Source organism: Myotis daubentonii, chromosome 6 (genome assembly GCF_963259705.1).
Source record: "Myotis daubentonii chromosome 6, mMyoDau2.1, whole genome shotgun sequence".
NCBI classification, from domain to species: Eukaryota; Metazoa; Chordata; class Mammalia; order Chiroptera; family Vespertilionidae; genus Myotis; species Myotis daubentonii.
In genome coordinates, this window is record NC_081845.1 from 39858519 (window position 1) to 39880951 (window position 22433).

The 22433-nt window shown below is 48.8% G+C and overlaps 1 protein-coding gene across 3 annotated transcripts in view; it reads left to right on the forward strand.

Moving 5' to 3' along the window:
- The window catches only part of BEND3 (BEN domain containing 3), a 32844-nt gene extending 18320 nt beyond the window's left edge, over positions 1-14524 (forward strand). For all 3 annotated transcript variants that reach the window (XM_059700803.1, XM_059700802.1, XM_059700804.1), the window contains one exon: positions 11869-14524. In XM_059700803.1, the coding sequence (XP_059556786.1) occupies positions 11884-14118 (2235 nt within the window). In that variant the 5' untranslated portion in view covers positions 11869-11883 and the 3' untranslated portion in view covers positions 14119-14524. The remainder of the gene's footprint in view (positions 1-11868) is intronic.
- Positions 14525-22433: the final 7909 nt, after the last annotated feature.

Genomic DNA, 22433 nt, shown 5'->3' on the forward strand with positions numbered 1-22433 from the left:
AGCTCCTGGCAACCATTCATCTACTTTTTGTCTCTGGACTTGCCTATTCTGAACATTTATTATAATTGGAATCTTAGAATACGTGGTCTTTCGTATCTGGTTTCTTTTACATAGCAGATGTTTTCCACGTTCGTCCAGGCTGTAGCAGGTATCAGTGCTTCATTTCTTTTTGTGGCCGAGTAATAGTCCATTGTGTAAAGATACCAGTTGATGGACATTTGAGTTGCTTTCACTTTTGAGTATAATGAGTAATACTTGAGCAATACATTTTTAAAGATCTATAGTGCCCAGAAAATAGGTTGAATTTTTTAATGCCTACATGAATTTTTTATACCTTTCTTTATACCTTTTTTTTTTTTTAAATAAAGGATTGATTAGAGATATCCCACCCTTGACTCTGGCTTCCTAAAACCAGCACTGGCTGCACACCTTGTTACCCTGGGGAAATTTTCCTGTGTGAGTGGCAGTTTCTAGTGCAGTAAGCAGTTACTACAGATTAAATCTCAGATTTCTGTCTGCTGAGATACCTTTTATGGCAAATGAAAGCTACAAGATAGTAGAATAGTTTCTTTGAAAAACGTTTAACCATTTGCTGTTTCTTATGTCTTACTTTAAACCATAATTTATTATCCTTTCCCCTAATGATTGGCATTTAGGTGTTTTGCACTTTTATACTCTTACAGCAGTGCCCCAGGACCATCCATGTAAGTAAACCTGGGCCCCTCTGTGAGTGTTCTCTGGATTGGATTCCTCGAGGTTATTCTGAAAGTGTTGAGAAGTTTGAGAAGCACTGTTAGCTCCTAAAGGAGCTCCTAAAAGTTTTTCTTCTGTTTGTCATCTGCTTATGGTCAATCCTACAAAGCTTTCCCTCGCTGGTTGGCTCAGTGGCTAGAGCGTCAGCTTGCATACTGAAGGGTCCTGGGTTCGATTCTGGTCAAGGGCACAGTCCCGGGTGGCAGCCTCGATCCCCAGTAAGGGGTGTGCAGGAGGTAGCCTATCAATGATTCTCTCTCATCATTGATGTTTCTCCCTCTCCCTCTCCCTCTCCCTCTCCCTCTCCCTCTCCCTCTCCCTCTCCCTCTCCCTCTCCCTCTCCCTCTCCCTCTCCCTCTCCCTCTCCCTCTCCCTCTCCCTCTCCCTCTCCCTCTCCCTCTCCCTCTCCCTCTCCCTCTCCCTCTCCCTCTCTCTTCCTCTCTGAAATCAGTAAAAATATATATTTTTAAAAATCCTACACAGCCCTTCAAGTGTGTAAGTAAAGCCAGAATTCAAGTGGGACACTGAGTTGAGCCTGTTGATTCACTTTTGCTGTATGCCAACCCCCCCCCCCCCAAAACAAACAAAACAAAACAAAACAAAAAAAACCCAAACTTAAAACAACCACCATTTTATTCAAAATTATGTGGGTCAGCTGGTAGTTCTCCTGACTTGGCCTGACATGGCTGGGGCGAGGTGGTCTGGGATGACCTCACTCCTACATCCAGGGTTGCCCCTGGGCTGGCAGGGAGGACTGCAGCTTCCCCTGTGCACTTTCTCACCCTCCCCGAGGCCAGTCCAGGCTTGTTCACATGACACGGAAGAGTTCCTGGGAGCAAGACAGGTCAAGCTCAGGACTGCAGACTCATCAGGCTTCTGCTTGCATCACGTTTGCTACCATCCCACTGGTCAAAGTCAGTCATGTGGCCCAACCTGGGTGCCCGGGTGGGAAAATAGATCCCACCCCTGACGGCAGGAGCAGCCAAGTCCCATTGCAAAGAGGCTGTCACAGAGGGTGGGGCAACTGGTGTGGCCGTTCTCATCAACAATTCACCACAGTGAGCAACAGCACGCTCCACATCTAGGAGGCATTCTGACCATGTGAAGCCTGGGTTCTGGCCTTCGTGGACACAAATAGTGTCACTCTTTATGCTTTCATTCAATAAATTTCTGTTCTCACGGCATCATAGAGAAGGGAGCATCTTCATATTCTTGGAGCAGAAGGATCGAGAGAAGGTGCTTATGATTTGTGTTTTAGTTGAATCCTTCAGGATGTGAAGCAAGTCAGAAAAGACCTGGCATTGGGCTAGCGCCCCACGAGGTTCACAGTGGAGGGAATGCCCGCACATCACATGAGTGATGTGAGGTTTCAGCTTTGTCAGGCCCAAGCTTCAGGTACCACCCGGGAATTCTGACATGTTCAGAGAAAAGGGAACCAAAATATATTTGAATATTTCTAGTATGACTGGTCCAATTTACATATTCTAATTGGTCACATACGTTTACTTTGCAATGGATTGCTATAGTTCTAATTCATTAGATTTTGGCAAGGAAAAGACATGTTTACTCCTGGGTTTTATTTTGGGTGTTAGCTGTGTTCATTGTCCTTAGTGTATAGAAAGTGAGGTTGATCTCCCTGCACCCCTTCCTGTTCTGCAAAAAGAATATATGTAAGTAAAACCTTTTGAAACTCTTGAGCTCTGTGTAGAAAGATGTCATGTGATTTCAAGGCAGTATTTCCTTCTAAACTTTGTGTGAGTCAATTTGTCAGTATATCAGGAGCCTCAGATCCCTGGGGACCTCAGAACAACCCATCAATTTTATGGAATTATAGTACATGTTGATTTTTCAGAATGGTACTAGTCCTAGTTCAGAGTGAATAGTCCTTTATCCTTCTCCCCCTGAGTTTTCTCTGATCCTTCTTACATATGTGGTGGAGGTGGAGGTAAGGAGTGTGTGCCGCTTTCTTCAGCACAGTCTTCACAGGGTGAGACCAGAGGCACCAGGAGGCTGAAACAAGCAGTCATCAAAAGATGGGAAGCAAGTGCAGTAACAGTATTGGGGGGAGGTAGAAGGGAGCACAGGGGATTAAATGGTGATGGAAGGCGACTTGACTTGGGGTGGTAAACACACAATACAGTATACAGATGATGTATTGTAGACTCGTACACCTGAAACCTATATGATTTTATTAAGCAGTGTCACCCCAATAAATGCAATAAAAATTCTTTAGAAAGTAATAACAATAACAAACAAAAAAAACACAGTTGAGTCCCTACTCGACAAATACCACCATTCCTTATTTCGTGTATCCATATAATAAATTAGTGATGAGAGGATTAATATCTTCACCAGACAGATGAGAAAACTCAGGCATGTAAGTTAGTAAAGTGCTGGGATGTCGGTGGGGCAGCCTTGTTCCTGGTGTAGAGTGATTGGGACGCTCAGCCCCCTGCTCCCCGTCCAGGTGTGAGCCCCACCTGCTCCTATCCAGCCTATAGGAACACAAAGTAGCAGAATGAGGTGAGATTCTAGAGCAGCCGTGGGCAAACTACGGCCCGCGGGCCGGATCTGGCCCGTTTGAAATGAATAAAACTAAAAAAAAAAAACCCCGTACCCTTTTATGTAATGATGTTTACTTTGAATTTATATTAGTTCACACAAACACTCCATCCATGCTTTTGTTCCGGCCCTCCGGTCCAGTTTAAGAACCCATTGTGGCCCTCGAGTCAAAAAGTTTGCCCACCCCTGTTCTAGAGTCAGATAAGGGGAAGTTCGTCCTGGGGCCTTTGGCCAACTAGTGACCTCCCAGACTCAGGTTCCTACATGGTGATGAGGGATGATACTGCTCACTCATTTCCTGTGTGGGTCATTGAGATCCATGTAAGGAGCCAGCACAGGGCCTGACCCATGCCAGCCTTCAGAACTGTTTACTTACTGCCCCCCCCCCCCCCCCATATCAACTCCACCCCTTGTGGTCACTATTCAACTGCCTCCCTCCAAGGGAAGCCATCTGATGCCTGTTAGGACACCCAGGCCTGAGCACCCTTGATTCTGAACACCATTCAAGTCTGAGCACAGGAGACCACCTCTGTCTTCTTCCCCAAACCCAAGGGAGGGGAGGAAGGTGACGGGAGAATTTGAGTGGTAACTCTGATGCTAAAGGTACGTCACATGCAGACTCATCAGGGCCGATGACTTGTTCATGAGTGACATTTAGTACAATATTAAGAGGAAAAATAAAAACTCCCTCAAAAAATTTAACAAAAGGCTCTATAAAGCCTTATTTGGTGCCTCTGCTGGAAAAGGCTTCATAGCCAAACACAGCAGATGTAGAAGGTAAGCAGCTAGCACTTTTATTGGAAATCATCTTTTTGTTCATGGACATGGGGGCGATATTCAATAGCTGTATGTCAGGCAGAAGTTAGCTTTGTTCTCCTGGGGGCGTTTGTTAATGTTTGTTTTTTATCCTAAAGTGTCACTGTGGTTTGTTTTTGGAGAACAAAAATGCCATCTCATTCAGTGCAAATGTACTGAACACCTCCTCCATGTCGGTTACTGTGGGACCAGCTGGGGGTTTAGAATGGTTTCTACAACAGCCATAGCCGATAGGAATTATGGCCGTTCCTGTTTTCACGAGGTGCAGGAAGTCAGCACTGCCAAGCCTGCTCCATTGGGAGCTGTGCACTTAGGCACCATGGTGGCTCTAAGGGCTGTGGGTAGTTATAAGGTGCTGTGAGGAGCCTTTGAGGACGTCCTGCCCTGATACCTTGCTGTCCCTTCTTTTTCTTCTCACTTCCATTGTGGTTGCTTTTTCTGTCCAGATTCTTATTTTCTCAGGCATCATTCCTGATCCTCATCATACACTGTTTGGCAGTATGAGGATGATCCCAAGGGAAAAGCCACCAGGGCAGAGATTGTGTCTGGCTCATTCCCTGTGTGCCCATGGCCTTGCACAGAGCCTGCCAGATGTTGGGCACTCAGTCGTATTTGTTTACTGGCCTGTGGGGTAGAGAGCTCTTCCATACCTTATTGCTAAACAGTAGTTGATCAACTAATGATGATGATGATGATGATGATATGAAGAAGAAGAAGAAACATTCTATTGAAAATGAAAAAGGTAAGCGTCACTCCTGCTTCATTTACTTGGAGACGTTTCACACGTCTGCCTTGACGCCGCATTAATGCTCCACTCCCTGCTCTCTCGAAGGCATGCTGCTTTCTTGGTGTTCCAGTTTGCTGACTCTCTGGGCACCATTTAGCAACTCATCATTTGTTGAACTGAAATCAGTGACTGTTCTTGGATTTGAAGTCCTGAGAAAGCTGTTTAATCCGTAAAGCATCTCCGTGGTGACACAATCCCTGCGATGTCGCTGAGCACAGACACGTGGAATCTCCCCTAAGTAGTCTACTTGCCCCTCACCTGCAACCCAGCGTCAACCTTTTTGTTCAGATTCTCCAGCTGAGAGATTTGGGCATTCCCTCTTGAGTCTGAGGGTGCTGAGGGTGCTGATCAAATCCAGGATAGATGCTGGCACTGCCGAGCCTGAGCTCTGCTGCCGAGTTCCCATATGGTTGGAAGATGAACCTTGGAGAATCACGAACAGTGTGTCAGCCAGACACCCAGTGCCAAGTAGCACAGATTTAAGATTTCTTGATACTCCTAGACAGCTGAGCAGAGATTGTATCAGCGGCTGCCAGAGCAGCCAGCCCGTCGTCACCTTGTCAGCATTTGTGGAGTTCATTGGAGCACTGAGTTGACAGGTCACCGCTGTGGAGATGTCTAAGAACCTTCTCTTTGGTGCTGGTGTTGTGTTTTGTGTTGAATTGTGTATCCGAGGTCTCTGCGAGTGAGGAATGTTGCCCTCTACTGGGACTCAAACTTAATTTTTTATTCAAGCAGGTTAGCCAAAAATGTTTCGGCGGGTGGCACTGTTCCTAACATGCTTGGTAGAAACTGAAATGTTTTTATTAATGAGGCTGAATATTGAGAGTTATAGGGGGGATTTCCAGTTCCGATGTACCCTGGCCTTCTGCCTGCTGTGGGGAGGTAGGGGAGTCAGAGGACGTCTGTTTGTTGTTGGTATTCAAACAGTTCACCCAGAAACTTCCCCCCTGCTTACTTTCTAGCCTGGGATTGGTTTGTTCAGATCTCCCTCTAGAACAGCGGTTCTCAACTTGGGGGTCAAACGACCCTTTCACAGGGGTCGCCTAAGACCATCGGAAAACACATACATAATTACATATTGTTTTTGTGATTAATCACTATGCTTTAATTATGTTCAATTTGTAACAGTGAAATTGGGAGTCACCGCAACATGAGGAACTGTATTAAAGGGTCGCGGCATTAGGAAGGTTGAGAACCACTGCTCTAGAACCTGTACTCTTTTTGCTTGGCATGTGGGTTTCTGGTGATCTCTCTTCACAGAATCATTTTTAAAAATATTAGTGGAGTCACTTGTAAAACAAAGACCCTGTTGCTAAAATCATTCCTAATGCAGTTATGATTTCTTTAGTGATGGGATTACAAACTCAAATGTGGGAGCAGCTACAGTGTATGGACAGGTTCAAGCCTTGGACTGAGGAGAGGGCACAGTCCAAGTCCCAGCTTGGAGGGCAGAGCCCTCCCAGCACAATTATAGCCAACAACTATCGTTGCAAGCTTGAACCTATGGTCCGAACACGTGGCCCCACGTGCCTGAGTGATAAAGTTCTGGTGTGTGTAGTCGAGTAGGATTGAAAACCACGAGAATGTTGTAAACATCTTGATCATGCCCTTACTTTGCCTCGTGGAATCCGTCTATAAAATAAAGACACAGCCTGTGGGCACTGTCGCTGTCTCTCAGAGAAGCAGCGTCCCACCGAGACCCGGCTTTCATTCTCTTGTCTGTCTTTTCTAAGCCTTTCAGCTGCCCCACTCAGGTTCACCCTTGGCCGTGCTGGCGTGGCACACTCAAATTTCTCTATATTGGTAAAACCTCCTAGTTATCTCATGATCCACGGGACCGCCAAAGTTATTTTGGTATAATAGAATTTAAGGTGCATAAGTTGCTAAAAATCTAATTTACAGTCTGCAGGAATGAGCACGTAAGGCCCTTTGAATTTATTTGGGCAGTGCTTTTCAACAGTGACCCACAGCCATAATCCATCTTGCAGAGAAATGCAGCTCACATATATGAGTTTACATGTAATTATGTAGCTACACCCAGAAATGAAACGAAACTTTCCCGAATTTAATTCATGCACAGTGCACTGTGGTATTTTCTATTCTATTTTCTTTCATACTTCCTCCTTCCCTCCCTCTTTCTTCTTATGCTAGTCATGATCCATCAAGTCAATTGCACCAATTTACTAATGGGTCATGACCCACTGTTCCAAACACACTGCATTAGGGGTAAGATTTCTAATTATCTCTATCCCTTCCTTTTTCCAAGTTTCTGAGGCGTGTATTTGGGCGGGGAGGCTTCCTTCCTTTCCTCCTTCCTATTCCTTTGCTTTCTGCCAGATAGCAGAACAAAAAAATATATTAAGAGCTTAAAACCCCACCTCTAGCTCAGTTGTCCTGTACTCCTCCCCTGGCAAACAGGCCTGTAAGATGCACCTTCCGTGAGTGAGTTACCCTGCTCCTGGTGCTGTAGGCAAGCTCTCTTGTTTACCAGTAGAGAGTAATCATTACAACTAGTTTTATAAAAGGCCCATAGGGTTACCTCTGCTCTGGCTTAGGAGTAACATCCTATATCAGGGGTGGGCAAACTTTTTGACTCAAGGGCCACAATGGGTTCTTAAACTGGACCGGAGGGCCAGAACAAAAGCATGGATGGAGTGTTTTTGTGAACTAATTATAAATTCAAAGTAAACATCATTACATAAAAGGGTATGGTCTTTTTTTTTTTTTTTTTTTTTTTTTAGTTTTATTCATTTCAAACGGGCCAGATCTGGCCCGCGGGCTGTAGTTTGCCCACGGCTGTCCTATATAATAAGAGAGAATATGCTAATTATCCATTACGCTGTAACATCACGACCAATCTACAAGTGGTGGAGAGCTACAGGAGGGCGTGCCACGAGCTAGGAGCGGGGAGAGGTACAGGAGGGCAGGGCAGCGAGCTACAAGCAGCGGAGAGCTACCAGCGGCGGTGGGCGGGTGGCCAGCTCAGGCAAGCCGGCAGCGAGCTCCTCACGCATGGATTCGTGTGCAGGGCTACTAGTTATTTAATAATATCATAACCCTGGCCAGTGTTTCCCAGTGGGTTAGAGCATCAGCCCATGCACTGAAGGGTCGCAGGTTCAATTCCTGGTCAAGGACACATACCTGGGTTTCAGGTGGGGTGCTGCAGGAGGCAAGCAATCATTGTGTCTCTCTCACATACCTCTCTCTCTCTCTCTCCCTCCCTCCCTCCCTCTCCTCTCCTTTCCTTTCCTCCCTCCCTTCCTTCCACTCTCTCTGAAAATCAATAGAAAAAATGTCCTTGGGTGAGGATTAATGACAACAACAAAATAATAATCATATTGTAATAATAAATATTAAGTACTTATGTACATTAAGTCCTCAGAACCCCACGAGACCGGTACATTATTTATCCCTGAGTTATGCACAGGAAGCTGAGACATGAAAGGTCATGTAATGTAACCAAGGTCACACAGAGGGCAGACAGCATGACAGTTGAGCTGAACACTTACCCACTCCTTTCACCCCTACAGTCAAGTTATTCATGAAGCTAGTGGCCTGTCTGAACTGCTCCTCTGTCTTAAGCATGTATTTGAGAGTGGTAGAACCCCTTGCTCTGCTTTAAACTTCCTTGTATGTGGTTAACTGACATTCATTGAGCTTCTCTGTGTCCCAGGCACTGTGCTTGGCACTGGGGGTAGACTCAGGAATGGCCTGCTCCCATCAGGTAACCATCCTGCTATTTGATGAGGATGGAGACCCCAGGAGGGAGTAGGGCAGGGGCAGGCTCCCCAACCCAGCATGTCCTGCTCCTATGCTCTTGGGGGGTGGGGGTGCGGTGAGGTACAGGAGGGGCCAGTGCCTCTGACCCTTCATCAGCCTAGACAGATGAACCCTGAGAAAGTATTGGGCAGCTCTGTGGGAAAATTAAAACACAAGAATTCCTATGTCTTCAGGTTCCTAGGAGAGTAAAATAGCTTTTCTTTGGCATGGTTATCAACAGAGATATCAGAGAAAAATTAACCTCTCTGTAATATGAGTCATTATTTTGTTATCTAAGAGGGTCAAGGAAGTAGTTGATTGATTTAAATGAAAATAGCATGGAAGTTGAGAAGGATCAAGGTTTTATGATGATGTGCCCTCACGGCCTGTTTTCACCCTGGGCCTACCTCTTCTCACACCACGTTGCTCACCTGCCACTGTAACCCCAGCCTCTTGAAATTGTTCCTTGCCCTGCAAGAGGAAAAACCTCACATGCTGTTTGATGCGGCATGAGTTATCGGAAGGTTTAGAAATGACACTGAATCTGCCTGGATGAGGAAAACGGAGAGCGGGCCCTGGAGAGGACCAACGCCCACTCAGGAACGCGTTCGAAATGCAGACCCAGGGATCAGGATCTCATTCTAGCAAGACTCCAGGGACTGCATTTCAGAAGCCCTGGCCGGGCCAGCCGAGCCAGCCACGTTTTCCTTCCGATGCACCTTGTTCCCGTCCATCCCGCAGTTGCCTTGGGCACAGGCATGTCTGTGGACGTGAACCGTTTGGAAAGCTTCAGCCCTCCTGCTGCCCTGACAGCCACCAGTGCTTGCCAATGAGCGCTTTTGCTTGATTACACCCTGGGAAATATATTCCCATACATTTTGGGGTCAAATTCAACGTTTGCCAAAAACAGCTTTATAAAGTTAGGACTGAAATACAACGAGTGGCACACAAAGTGTACCATTTGGTAAGTTTTGACATGTGTATGTCAGTAAAGCCGTCACCACAATCAAGATAATAAACATATCCATCAGCTACCATTACAGTTTTGTGCCCTTTTGCATCCTCCCTGCACACCACATAACTTCTAATCTGCTTTTTGTCACTTTTGATAAGTTTGTATTTTCCAGAAATTTATGTGAATGGAATCCTATAGTATGGTCTCTCTTGTTTGTCTGGCTTCTTTCAGCATAATTACTTCGATTTATCATGGTGTAGCAGTTTTATTATGAGTAGTATTCCTTTGTACGAATATAACTGTTTATATACATGCTAATAAAAATTTGGGTTGTTTCCAGTTTGGGGCTATTTACAAATAGGGCTGCCGTGAACATTTGCGTAGAAGTATTTATATGATCTTGTGCTTCCATTTTGCTTGGTAAGTAAATTCCTAGGAATGGAATACCTGGTTCATATGGTCCATGTATGTTTAACTTTCTGGGAAGTACCAAGTATTTCCCGAAGTGGTTCTATCCCCGCCAGCAGTGTCTGAGGGTTCCAGTTCCTTCACCTCATCTCCAGGACTCTTTATCATCTTTTTTATTACCCACTCTGGTGGGTGTGACGTGGCATTTCCTTGTGGGTTTTTTGTTTGTTTGTTTGTGTTTTTTGGTATAGCAAAGGTGGAAATTTATTGAAGAACAAGTACAGAGTCCCACGTGGGGAAGGGGAAAGAATCTCGGAGGGGGAAAGAGTCCCTTCATTGTGGCTTTAATCTGCATTTTATTAATAAGCGTCCTTTATGTGCGTATATGCCATTTATATACCTACTTTGAAGTGGCTGTTGAAATAACTGATTGAGTTGTCTATCACTGTATTTGAGAGTACTGTAAGTATCCTGGGCTCAAGTCCTTTATCAGACAAATGATTTGCCAGTATTTTCTCCCATTCTAGGCTGTTTTTCATTCTTTTAATGGTGTCCTTCAAAGAGCAGAAATTTTTTATTTTGATGAAGTTCAATATATCAATTTGTTCTCTTATGGTATGGATTGTGCTTGTATTCTAGGAGATTTTTGCCTAAACCAAGGTCACAAAGGATTTCTCGTATGTTTTCTTCTGGAAGTATTAGAATTTTAAGTTGGGATTTGTATTTAGGTCCACAGTCCATCTGGAGTTCATTTTTGTGTATGGCACATGGTAGAATGAGCCAGCACCGCCACTGACTTGCCTTGGAACCTTTCTCAAAAACCGCCTGTCCACATGTATGTAAATAAGCCTCTTGAAACATTCAGGGCCTGGCAGTGGGGAAACTACTGATGAAAGCACTGAGAACTCTGGGTTCCCAGTGGTCAGGGTGATTTCTGTCCCGTGGTGGGGTGTGGAGTCCAGCTTTGAGGTTCTTAAAGAGTATCTTGAGCTTCCTTGGGTGTCTGGCAACAAGGGGCCTTCAGTGTGTACCATCCTTGGGTGACTGGAGGAACCCGTCCCCCAGACCTTTGTTGGTAAGTCTTAATTCTCTCACAGACCTCTGTTGAGCAAAGTGGATCATTCATAGCAAGTACCCTTCTTAGATGCATAAGATACATGTTAATTCATTACAGACTGTGGGTGACTTAGGACAGTGGGGCTTCCTGTCCTCCTGGAGTTCTGGGAGACCAAAGCTTAGAACCTGGGAGGCCCCATCATTTCATGGACTCTCAGTAGCACGGGCTCTGGAACATCTGGGCTAGCCCTTTTCCAGTCGAGGTGAGATGTGATTCCAGGCGGTGGTGGAGTGGGCAGCTCATTGCCACTGTCTACACCCCGTTCTTCTGTGCCCACCACCGGGCATCTCAGCTGTCCACACGGAAATGCCTGTTCGCCTTGAGGCTGCGGTCAGTGAGGTCAGCTGCCCAGGAGCTCCTCCTTCCCATGGTCTCCCTCCCACCCCCAGCAGGGTTCCTGCCCGGCCTTGCCAGCCATGGTGCTGTGTCTCCTGTCGGGCCCTGGGTAGAAAGCCCAGCGCTGGTTTCCCGCAGCAATTCGCAGCCTTCCGGGTCCAGTCGGAACCTCTCTCAGGAAGTAGGGGGTGGAACAGGTTCACACTGAGACGCGTGTTTGTATTCGTGGTGCGTTCTGGACAGAGTGAGTCCAGGGCGAGGGAACCGGCTCCTCACGTGCTCCTGCAGTTGATGTTGGCCCTTGTGTGTGGCACAGACCTGTGTCGAGTGTAGTAAATCGGAATATCCCCTAACACACCTTTTGTTTTCCAGGCGCTCCTGGCAGGCATGAGGAACCGGGAGAACAGCTCACCCTGCCAGGGCAACGGGGAGCAGGCCGGCAGGGGCAAGCACTTGGTCTCCGCGTGGCCGGGTGAGGAGGAGCCCTGCCATGACGCGACCACCCCCTCCTACAAGAAGCCTCTGTACGGCATCTCACACAAGATCATGGAGAAGAAGAACCCGCCGGCGGGCGACATGCTCAGCACGTATGAGCTCTTGGAGAAGGCAAACCCCAGCAACAGCCCCTCACCGCTGCGGCTCCTGAACGAGACGCAGAAGCGGGACAGTGGCAGTGCGGCCTCGGCCACCGCCGACGGCGACCCCAACATCTACTTCCTGCTCCAGAAGATGTTCTACATGCTCAACACACTCTCCTCCAGCATGTCCCAGCTGCACAGCAAGGTGGACCTGCTGTCCCTGGAGGTGAGCCGCATCAAGAAGCAGGTGAGCCCCACGGAGATGGTGGCCAAGTTCCAGCCGCCCCCCGAGTACCAGCTGACGGCCGCCGAGCTCAAGCAGATCGTGGACCAGAGCCTGTCGGGCGGGGACCTGGCCTGCCGCCTGCTGGTGCAGCTCTTCCCCGAGCTCTTCAGCGACGTGGACTTCTCTCGCGGCTGCAGCGCCTGCGGCTTCGCAGCCAAGCGGAAGCTGGAGTCGCTGCATCTGCAGCTCATCCGCAACTACGTGGAGGTCTACTACCCCTCCGTGAAGGACACGGCCGTGTGGCAGGCAGAGTGCCTGCCTCAGCTGAACGACTTCTTCAGCCGCTTCTGGGCCCAGCGGGAAATGGAGGACAGCCAGCCAGCGGGCCAGGTCGCCGGCTTCTTTGAGGCTGAGCCGGTGGATGCCGGCCACTTCCTGGACAGCAAAGACCAGGAGGAGGCCCTGTCCTTGGATCGGAGCAGCACCATCGCCTCGGACCACGTGGTGGACACGCAGGACCTCACCGAGTTCCTGGACGAAGCCTCCTCGCCCGGAGAGTTCGCGGTCTTCCTGCTGCACCGGCTTTTCCCCGAGCTCTTTGACCACCGGAAGCTGGGTGAGCAGTACAGCTGCTACGGGGACGGCGGCAAGCAGGAGCTGGACCCGCAGAGGCTGCAGATCATCCGCAACTACACGGAGATCTACTTCCCGGACATGCAGGAGGAGGAGGCCTGGCTGCAGCAGTGCGCCCAGCGCATCAACGACGAGCTGGAGGGGCTGGGGCTGGACGGGGGCAGCGAGGGCGAGCCCCCGCGGGACGACTGCTACGACTCCTCCAGCCTGCCCGACGACATCTCCGTGATCAAGGTGGAGGACAGCTTCGAGGGCGAGCGGCCCGGCCGGCGGTCCAAGAAGATCTGGCTGGTGCCCATTGACTTCGACAAGCTGGAGGTCCCGCAGCCCGACTTCGAGGTGCCTGGCGGCGACTGCCTGCTCAGCAAGGAGCAGCTGCGCAGCATCTACGAGAGCAGCCTGTCCATCGGCAACTTCGCCTCGCGCCTGCTGGTGCACCTCTTCCCCGAGCTCTTCACCCACGAGAACCTGCGCAAACAGTACAACTGCAGCGGCTCCCTGGGCAAGAAGCAGCTGGACCCGTCCCGCATCAAGCTCATCCGCCACTACGTGCAGCTGCTCTATCCCCGGGCCAAGAACGACCGCGTCTGGACGCTGGAGTTCGTGGGCAAACTGGACGAGCGCTGCCGCCGCCGGGACACGGAGCAGAGGCGCTCCTACCAGCAGCAGCGCAAGGTCCATGTGCCAGGCCCCGAGTGCAGGGACCTGGCAAGCTATGCAGTCAACTCCGAGAGGTTCCGAGAGGAATTCGAAGGACCCCCGCTGCCCCCCGAAAGAAGTAGCAAAGACTTCTGCAAGATCCCGCTGGACGAGCTGGTGGTCCCCTCGCCCGACTTCCCCGTGCCTTCGCCGTACCTGCTGTCAGACAAGGAGGTGCGCGAGATCGTGCAGCAGAGCCTCTCGGTGGGCAACTTCGCCGCGCGGCTCCTCGTCAGGCTCTTCCCCGAACTCTTCACGGCCGAGAACCTCCGGCTGCAGTACAACCACTCGGGGGCCTGCAACAAGAAGCAGCTGGACCCCACGCGGCTCAGACTCATCCGCCACTACGTGGAGGCGGTGTACCCCGTGGAGAAGATGGAGGAGGTGTGGCATTACGAATGTATCCCCAGCATCGACGAGCGATGCCGCCGCCCCAACAGGAAAAAATGTGACATCCTGAAGAAAGCCAAGAAGGTGGAGAAGTGACGGTGCCCTGGGGCCCGAGCCTTCCTTCGGAGCACGTGTATGGTATCCACAGACACGCACCTTATGGCAGTGGGAAGTGGCTTACTACTTTTGCACACAAACACCCACCCAACCACAAGAACGAAGCCTTACATTTGGTCTCTCTTACTTCCGACCTGTGTCCCGAGTTCCCCAGGGGTGCAGCCAGATTGGGGATGGCTGAGCTGTGAGAGCCGAGGCCTCAGGAGCAGGCTTCTCTCTCCTGGCTGTCCTCCCCTTCTTCTCAATTTGAAACACAAATTCAGCAACTCTTGTTCCTCTTCCCACATTTTACATCTTCCATTTTTATCAATTGTTTTTTTAATTAAAAGGAAACCCTTTTTTTTAAAAGATCATTTGGGCTCTTTGGGGGCCAATTTGCTTAGGGGGGGAAAAAAAAGTCTTTTAAATATTCATGGTGAAATACTGTTAGATGACTTCAGTTGCTGGGATTTCTTTTGAAGGTGGTTTCAGATTGATGAAATTTTTAGCGTGGCCATGTTGCTGCATGGTGGCTAATAATCGCTTCAGGGGGCATAGCCACCGAGCTGACTGACCTTGTCTTTGTCTGAATTTGAAGGGTCAGGATGCCCCTTGGATGGCAGTGGAGGGAACGGGGTGGCGTGACATCCTTCCTGACCATGTTCGCTCCCTCCCTCCGCTGCAGTGCTCGTCATTGCTGGGTGGGTAGGATGCTGTGCTCACTCTCTGTAGACAAGAACACTGGATGATGATGATGAGATGAATGTAGATAGACGTGGGAACACGTTCACAGTGTCATTTGAGCTGTGTCCTTCCATTGCCCCTTCCCTCTCCATACGAGGAGGCTGGTTGGAGGGGCCGACACATGTCCTTGGAGAACAGTGTGTGTGAATTAATTGGCTTCTTGTTTGATGTAAGGACGGGTCCCTTTGGACTCACCAAGAACTGTTTACTTTCTGTGTGTGTATTTGTACAAAACCTGGGTTCTGGGAGCCGTATGGCGACTTCACCACAGCTCCGTGTTAGCTCCCCCGATCAGTATGCATCCTGTTCCTCAGGGCAGGCCCAGACCCTCAGGCCCTCTTGGGGATGCCCGGTATTGGAAGGACACAGGTCATCTCAAATGGGGCTGCCATGTCCCTTCCCAGGGTCCACTCAGAGCTCCCCCCTCAGACCCCCTAAAAGGCCCTGCTGTCCTACATCTTGGCCCCTTGCCTTGGATTGTGACATTTCTTCTCTTCCCACTGGTTGGGAAGGTCAGACTATTTCAGGCCAGTGGCATGCTCTCCAGGAGTTCTGACCAGGAAATTCCCCAGTAGTTAGAAGTTCTTGAAAACAATACTTTTATGGACCTGACTTGGGGGCCAAATGCCTAAGAGGAAAAGGAAACAGTCTAGAACTCAAACTGAATGCATCATACCAGAAACCTGGAAACATGAATGAATCACACAGGGTAGTCATAAAACCCCGTGGCTTAAATATTGGCTACCTTAAAATGCAGAAACAACAGAAACAATCTGTGAATTGTCTTTATACAGCTGACAAGGACTTCGGTTCCGGTGGCTGTAGGACAGCATTTTGCCTGCACCCAGCAGGTTTGTTTGTTTTAATATATATGACAGGATTTTGAACAATGTTTACGTGTTGACCTAGCTTTATTAAATTTGCTTTTAATTGTCATTTACAGATTATTTCTGTCGACACTGCAGTCCTAAATTATTGAAATTTAGAAATGCACAGGGATTTAATGACTCTCCCACCCACCCACACGCGCACGCACACATTTCTTATTAAAAAACGAGTGATGGGGACCTACTTAAGCAACTGCAACTTCTTTGTGCCTGGAAAGAAGAAGGGACTGGAGCAGCCAGGAGGTTCACCCCACGCCCCCTCACCTGCGCCTTTCTCTATGCCTTAGTCTCCCAAACACACACATGCACGCACGCAAATGCACACATGCATGCATATACACACATGCCCTACCCCCTACCCAAAGGTGGCAGTGGCACTCGCCCGCCAGCCCTGCTGGTTGGAGAGTGCCGAGGAATTCGTTCTGGTCTCCGGGATGTATCCGAGAGGATTCCAAGCCATGTGAAAACTGTCCTGCTTTCTAGAGGGTGGAATGTGACCCTGCAACTTCAGAAGCACAATCATTTTTTAAAACCCTATGTACCCACGTTAAAGAAATCAACAGGTTCTAGGTTCTAAGGATGAACTATGTCTCCGTAACCTAGATCATGTTTTTGGAAACTGTATTTGGGTGGTTTCCTTGTATACCTTTCCTGTGTAGGGCTTCTTCCCCGCCCCCCCGCCCCCGCGCCCCCGCCTCCCCCCAAATCTTAGTGTCCCTTTCAGTGAAGAGAGGTGGCCACACTCTGGGAGCTGTTTGCTGTCCCTCTGGACTGTCGGCCGGAAGCGAATGCAGGCCCTGTGGCCTGTATGGTGCACTCAGTTCCCCAGCCATGCAGGTGGGCTCAGGGGCAGTTTTTACATGAAGCAATATAAGTACAAACTACTTATTTTTTTTCTAAATGTAATGTTTTCCATAAAATCTGTTGGCACATCCCTTCCCCCTATCTAAATTTTTTGGTTTCCACTTGTTTTTCGGGGTGTTCTTTTGCCTTGTATCCGGAGAAGTAAAGAGTTAGCACAGACACATTCTGATGTTAAGTGAAATAGCTAGTCACATTAGGTGGTAGCGTCCCTCATGTTCTGTGTTAGGAACTTTTAAAAGAATGTATGAAGGTAGTCCTGAATGTACTAAGTGTTCTAATCCTGCTTCAGTTCACTTTGGCTGTGTCTACATGACAGCAACCATTTGACAGGGAATAAAGTCGTGTCTTGTGTCGAGGGTGTTCGTGTGCCCCTCCCCATTCCATGTCAGCCCTGAACCTTCCTTTCTGTAAGTTGAGGGGCAGGGGCATCATGTCAGCTGCAATCATCAACCCACCAATGGGATCTACTGAGTGATGGATGGATTAGCTGTTTAAATGGTAAGCGTCACTGGCCTGACCAGACCACAGCATGGCACCCGGTTCCGGTAGCAATGGCCTCAGTTTCCTCCTTTCCCCAAAACGTTTGCCTCTTGCCTGATGGGGGAGGGGGGTTCTCAAGACCCCTGGTTGGAGCCCATGGCGCTCTCTCCCTGCCTGTGTAGCTAGGTGATAGGAAGTGGGGCTGGAGGCCAAGGGCTGTTACTGCCATTTGGAAATACTTGCCTCGCGTAGATCCAGCCTTAATGTTTTTCTGACATCCTAGTGATAGCAGACCCTGCACAAAGTGGATATCAGAGTTAATACTGTGAGGAGACAAAATAATGAGCATAGTTTTACCAAAGATAATGAACTATCACATAATGTCTGCATCTTACCATTGATTTGAGTGCGTCCTTAGAAAACTGAATGTAACAAAAACCCAGGACCTTTTTGGAAATTGTATGCTCTCTAGCGACTTTGTGTGGATTTTTATACAAGCACTGTTTTATGAGTTATATAAAATGTTTAAAAATCGAAAAAATATGGCCTCGTAACATCTTATTTCCTTAGGGAAGACGTTTCTTGGTCTGTTTGTCTTACTCTGCGGCCTCCTCACTGCTGGGGGGGTGGGGGGCGGCGGGCATGAATGCTTGGGGCACCCCAGCCTCTGGGGCTTCCACACGTGGGGTGTCGGAAGCTCACAGGATTTCAGTTTGTCACAGCTGAATGACTGAGAAGTCACCTAATAAATCCTAGCCCGTTTCTACACAAACCGCTTCCTGGACACTGGTGGAGGCGCACTCACTTCATCTTTCCTGGGCGCCCAGCGCTCCCCGCCTGAGCCCCCCCCCCCCCCCCCCCCCCCCCCCCCGGCAGAGTGCTTTTCCCTTTGGATTAAATGGGATTTCGTTCCTCAGAGCTAACGTGTTATTAACGGATAACAAAAGGATGCCTGTTTTTTCTCACCCTTTGGCTAATTACAAATCATCAGCGTTAATATTTCATAGTAAAAGTAATGTCTCGAGCTGTCAGAGGAACTTTTTCTGGCCCAAGGGCCACAGTAGGTGAAGTGAGCTGTGGCTTGTGACGGGGACACTTTTCCCCGGTGAGTGAGGGCTGCTGGGAGCCTGACCCCTGTCCGCCGAGCTGCGTGCGGGTTGGGACTGGTCAGGGGCTGGAGCCCCAGAGGCAAAATACATGAGCAAGTTTAAGCAGGACTAGACGGAGAGCTAAATTCTGAAGCCCCTTCTGGCTGTAAGGATCTTTGTTTTCTACCAAAGAGAAAATTCAGAGCATTTCCATATGTGTGAGCTTCCTTAGGGAATCTCAGAGAGAAGGGTGCCGCACCACATTCGTTTCCACTGTCGCCGGGATGGAGCTGCAGTGGACTCTGAGGGAGCTTCCAGGTGAATCGGGAACCCCTGGCCTGTGGTGGGAAGGGAGTGAGCATGTGTCAAGCCTGCTCCTTATAATGGCACCTAACATCCGTGTAGTGTATACCACGTGAGAGCTGTACCTGGATCCTCAAGAGCCCTGTGAATAGATCCCGTAATTTTGCCTGTTAAGACAAGAAAGCTAAGGCCCCGAGTGATGTCTATGCCATCTCATTTAATTCTCATAAAAACTCAGTGTTTTGGGCACTCTGCTTTGTGGTAAGGAGGAAGAAGAGAGAAGTAGCTTTATTGTCCAAGTTGACACAACTTGCAAATGGTGGTGCCAGGATTTGAATCCAAGCTTGTCTCACCATATCACACCGTCTCAGGAACTAAAACACTACATTCCCCAAGTCACAATACACAAACGTTCAGATCCAAAAGCAATTGCAAGTCCGTGTTCTGTCACCGCTTCCTCTAAGCCTCTAGGGCAGTGGTTCTCAACCTTGGCTGCACATCAGAATCACCTGGGAATCTTTTTAAAATCCTGATTTCTGGGCCTCATCCTTCGGAAATTCTGTTTCTTTGTTACTAATGTTGTGGCCCCACCCCATAACAGAGAAACACTTTCCGGTGGATGAGGCCCAGAAATCAGGATTTTAAAAAGATTCCCAAGTGATTCTGATGTGCAGCCAAGGTTGAGAACCACTGCTCTAGGGGGCTTAGGCATAGGTGCGCTGGTTTGAGAATTGCCTTGAGTGAAATAACTGGGAATTGTGGACAGACATGTTCTGGTGGTAGTGCACTTTTTGAGATTGTGAAATTAACTGCTGTGGATTGCATTCCCTAAGAGCAGAATCTGAGACGGGGGTTCTTGTGCAATTGATTGAGGGCGTGCTGTCAGGAGGAGCATGGGAAAAGCAGATGCGTCCAGGGAAAAGACACGGGCAAGCGTGTGGTTTCCACTGCAGTCTAGCTCCCTCCCCATCCACTGAGAAAACCTAGGACAGTGATGGCGAACCGTTTGAGCTCAGCGTGTCAGCATTTTGAAAAACTCTAACTTAACTCTGGTGCCGTGTCACATATAGAAATTTTTTGATATTTGCAACCATAGTAAAACAGACATATTTTTGATATTTATTTTATATATTTAAATGCCATTTAACGAAGAAAAATCAACCAAAAAAATGAGTTCGTGTGTCATAGGTTCGCCATCACTGCCCTAGGATATGAATTGTTCGCCAGAACTAGTCCCAGTTGAAGCCATGGGGCTGGTTAATGATGGGTCTGAGGTGGGAAGAGGGTAACTGGCCCTTGCAGCTACAGGATGGAGGCAGTGGCAAAGGGGTCTGGGTGGGACTCCATCAGCACCCACAAGGGGCAGAACCGCCAGAGGACATGTTAGGCCAGCTTGCTGGGCCCGCCCCTCAGCGGTCCTGAATCCGTAGGTTTGGGAGATGCCGGTGCTGTGGGCTGCACTCTGAGACCTACTTCACTACAGTAACTTCACAAAATCCGCCGTGATTATCTGTGTACATACAGGAACTGAAGGCTTAGCACTTTCCTGACCATTAGAAAGAGATCTGAGCTGAAACAAGTGGTTTCCTGTTGTGTTCAAATAAAACTGACGACTCCTCCACTAGTGGTAAACTAAATCTTAGCTTCTAGGTCAGTAGGAAGAGGTGGTTTGCCTTGCTTCAGCATCAGGGCTTAGGGGCGCTGCCGAATGTGATGCCTTTTGCCAGAACATTTCTGCGTGGTAGAGCATGCCCGTTGATTTTATTTGAAGGAGTGAGAAGTCATTTGTTCTTCTAAATAGAGTTTATAGTCCTGCTGGTCCCGATGGGGAGCTGTGTCCTTCACAGGGATTGAGAGCATATAATGCCACAGCCCCTCCTTCCGCAGGCTCCCCCCGTGTGACAGCTGTGTGTTCAGAAGGGCTGGCAGGTCCCTGTTACAGGGAGTTCTGTTTTTCATAAGCACTCCTGTTTTCTGAGCTCCTGTAATGGGTCAGGAATGTGCTAGGGACCTCACAAGCATTATTCCATTTAATCCTCACGGAAACCCTGTGAGCAAGATGTTTTTTTCCCCCATTTTACAAAAGGGGGTGCTTCCAGAGGTTAAGTAGCTTGGTCAAGGTCATACAGGTAGCGGAGATGGCGAGGCTGACTCCAAAGTGTGTGCTCTTGATTTCTGTGCTGCCATTTGCAAAGCTGTGTGGAGTAAATGTCTCCGTCTCTCTACCTAGTAGTCCCCGACGTTTAACTTTTGCTAACTGTCTACAGTCTCTGAGCTTTCTGGATCCATCCAAGTAGAGAGAATTTGACTCATGAAAACTTTTAATGCCACAGGAAACACAACAAGGAATGCAGGAGGAATCTTCTCTGCCTCAAAGGAAGTTCCTTCGGCAAAAGCATTTGAAACACCTGCTACCTCCTGGGCACTGTTCCATGATTCTAACAAGTCCCAGCCTCCCTCGTTGGTAGTGAAGCCTGTTTAGCTTGGAGAGAAGGTTCTGGTGGTAAACAGCACAAAACCTGACATCTCCGGCCTGGAACTGGTTTCCCAGATGCATGTGGGCATTGGCAGCCCGAGGCCTTGGCTCCTGCCTTCCGTGCAGACAGCCGAGCCCGCCCAGGTGGAGCAGGCCAGGCTCTGGTCCGAGGTGCACCTGTGGGTCTCCGGTTCCCCGGCTCCCCTGTTGCTCAGAGGCCGGAACACAGCACTGCAGAACGCAATGCCCTGGTCTTCCTGCGGCTCCGTTTCTGACACGAGGTATTAAAGCCAAGTCTCCTTGGATTGGATGAGCTGAAATCTCCGCACAGGCACAGTTCCAGGCACGATGAGGCACATGCTCCAGCATACGTTCAGCCCATGGGGATGGGCGCCTTCTCCTCAGGTTATTAACAGCAGTGGTGTTGCCGAGATCCAGAGCTGGCTCCTATCATTTCAGCCTCACCTTTGTCTCAGAATCAAGAGTTAAGGGATTTCCCCCACCACCCTAAAGAAAATTCTCACATACTCTGTGGGGAAATATCTAATAGTATCTAACCCAGGGCTCCTCAAACTATGGCCCGCAGGCCACATGCAAATACAAATATTGTATTTGTTCCCGTTTTGTTTTTTTACTTCAAAATAAGGTATGTGCAGTGTGCATAGGAATTTGTTCATAGTTGTTTTTTTTTTAAAAAAAACTAGTCCGGCCCTCCAACGGTCTGAGGGACAGTGAACTGGCCCTGTGTTTAAAAAGTTTGAGGACCCCTGATCTAACCCCTCTGAGTGGGGCTCCAGAAAACGGATATAACCAGTCCAGACCTCTAAATAGAAATTTCCCACTTTATTTTTTTAAAATATATATTATTTTTATTGATTTCAGAGAGGAAGGGAGAGGGAGAGAGAGGTAGAAACATCAATGATGAGACAGAATGGTAGGCTTCCACCATCCTCCTTTTAATATACCTGGGCTGTTAACCAGTAACAATGAACAAAAAATATAAAAGCCAGCCAGCATGGCTTCGAGAGCAGCAGGAGAGGCGGTCTCAGAGCCCTCTGAAAGTCCAAGCTATAGATGGGCAGTCTGTGGGAGCTTGTGTTGGCGGTGGGAAAAGGGCACCTGGCTTTAGCCATGCGTTAGGCTGGACGGTTCAGCAACCTCCCTCCTTGAGTTTGGCTTGAAAGAATTCAGAGCCAAGGAACTTAAAGGAAAATTTAGAAAGTGACAGTAGTAAAAGGGCCCTTGGAGCTTAGAAGAAAGAGGGCAAGAGATATGCATCTTGAGGAGAAAGGGAGGAGAAAGGGAGAGGCGCAAGGGCATACTCCAGGAAAGAGAGCATGCCCTGGGGAGAGGGGGTGGGGAAGGGGGCTGGATGCTCCTTAGAGCTTTTATCTGAAGGTCTCAGGGGAAGATCTAGATAGAGCATGTCCCCCCCCCCCACCCCCCCCCCCACCCCCGGTCTCCTCAGGGCCT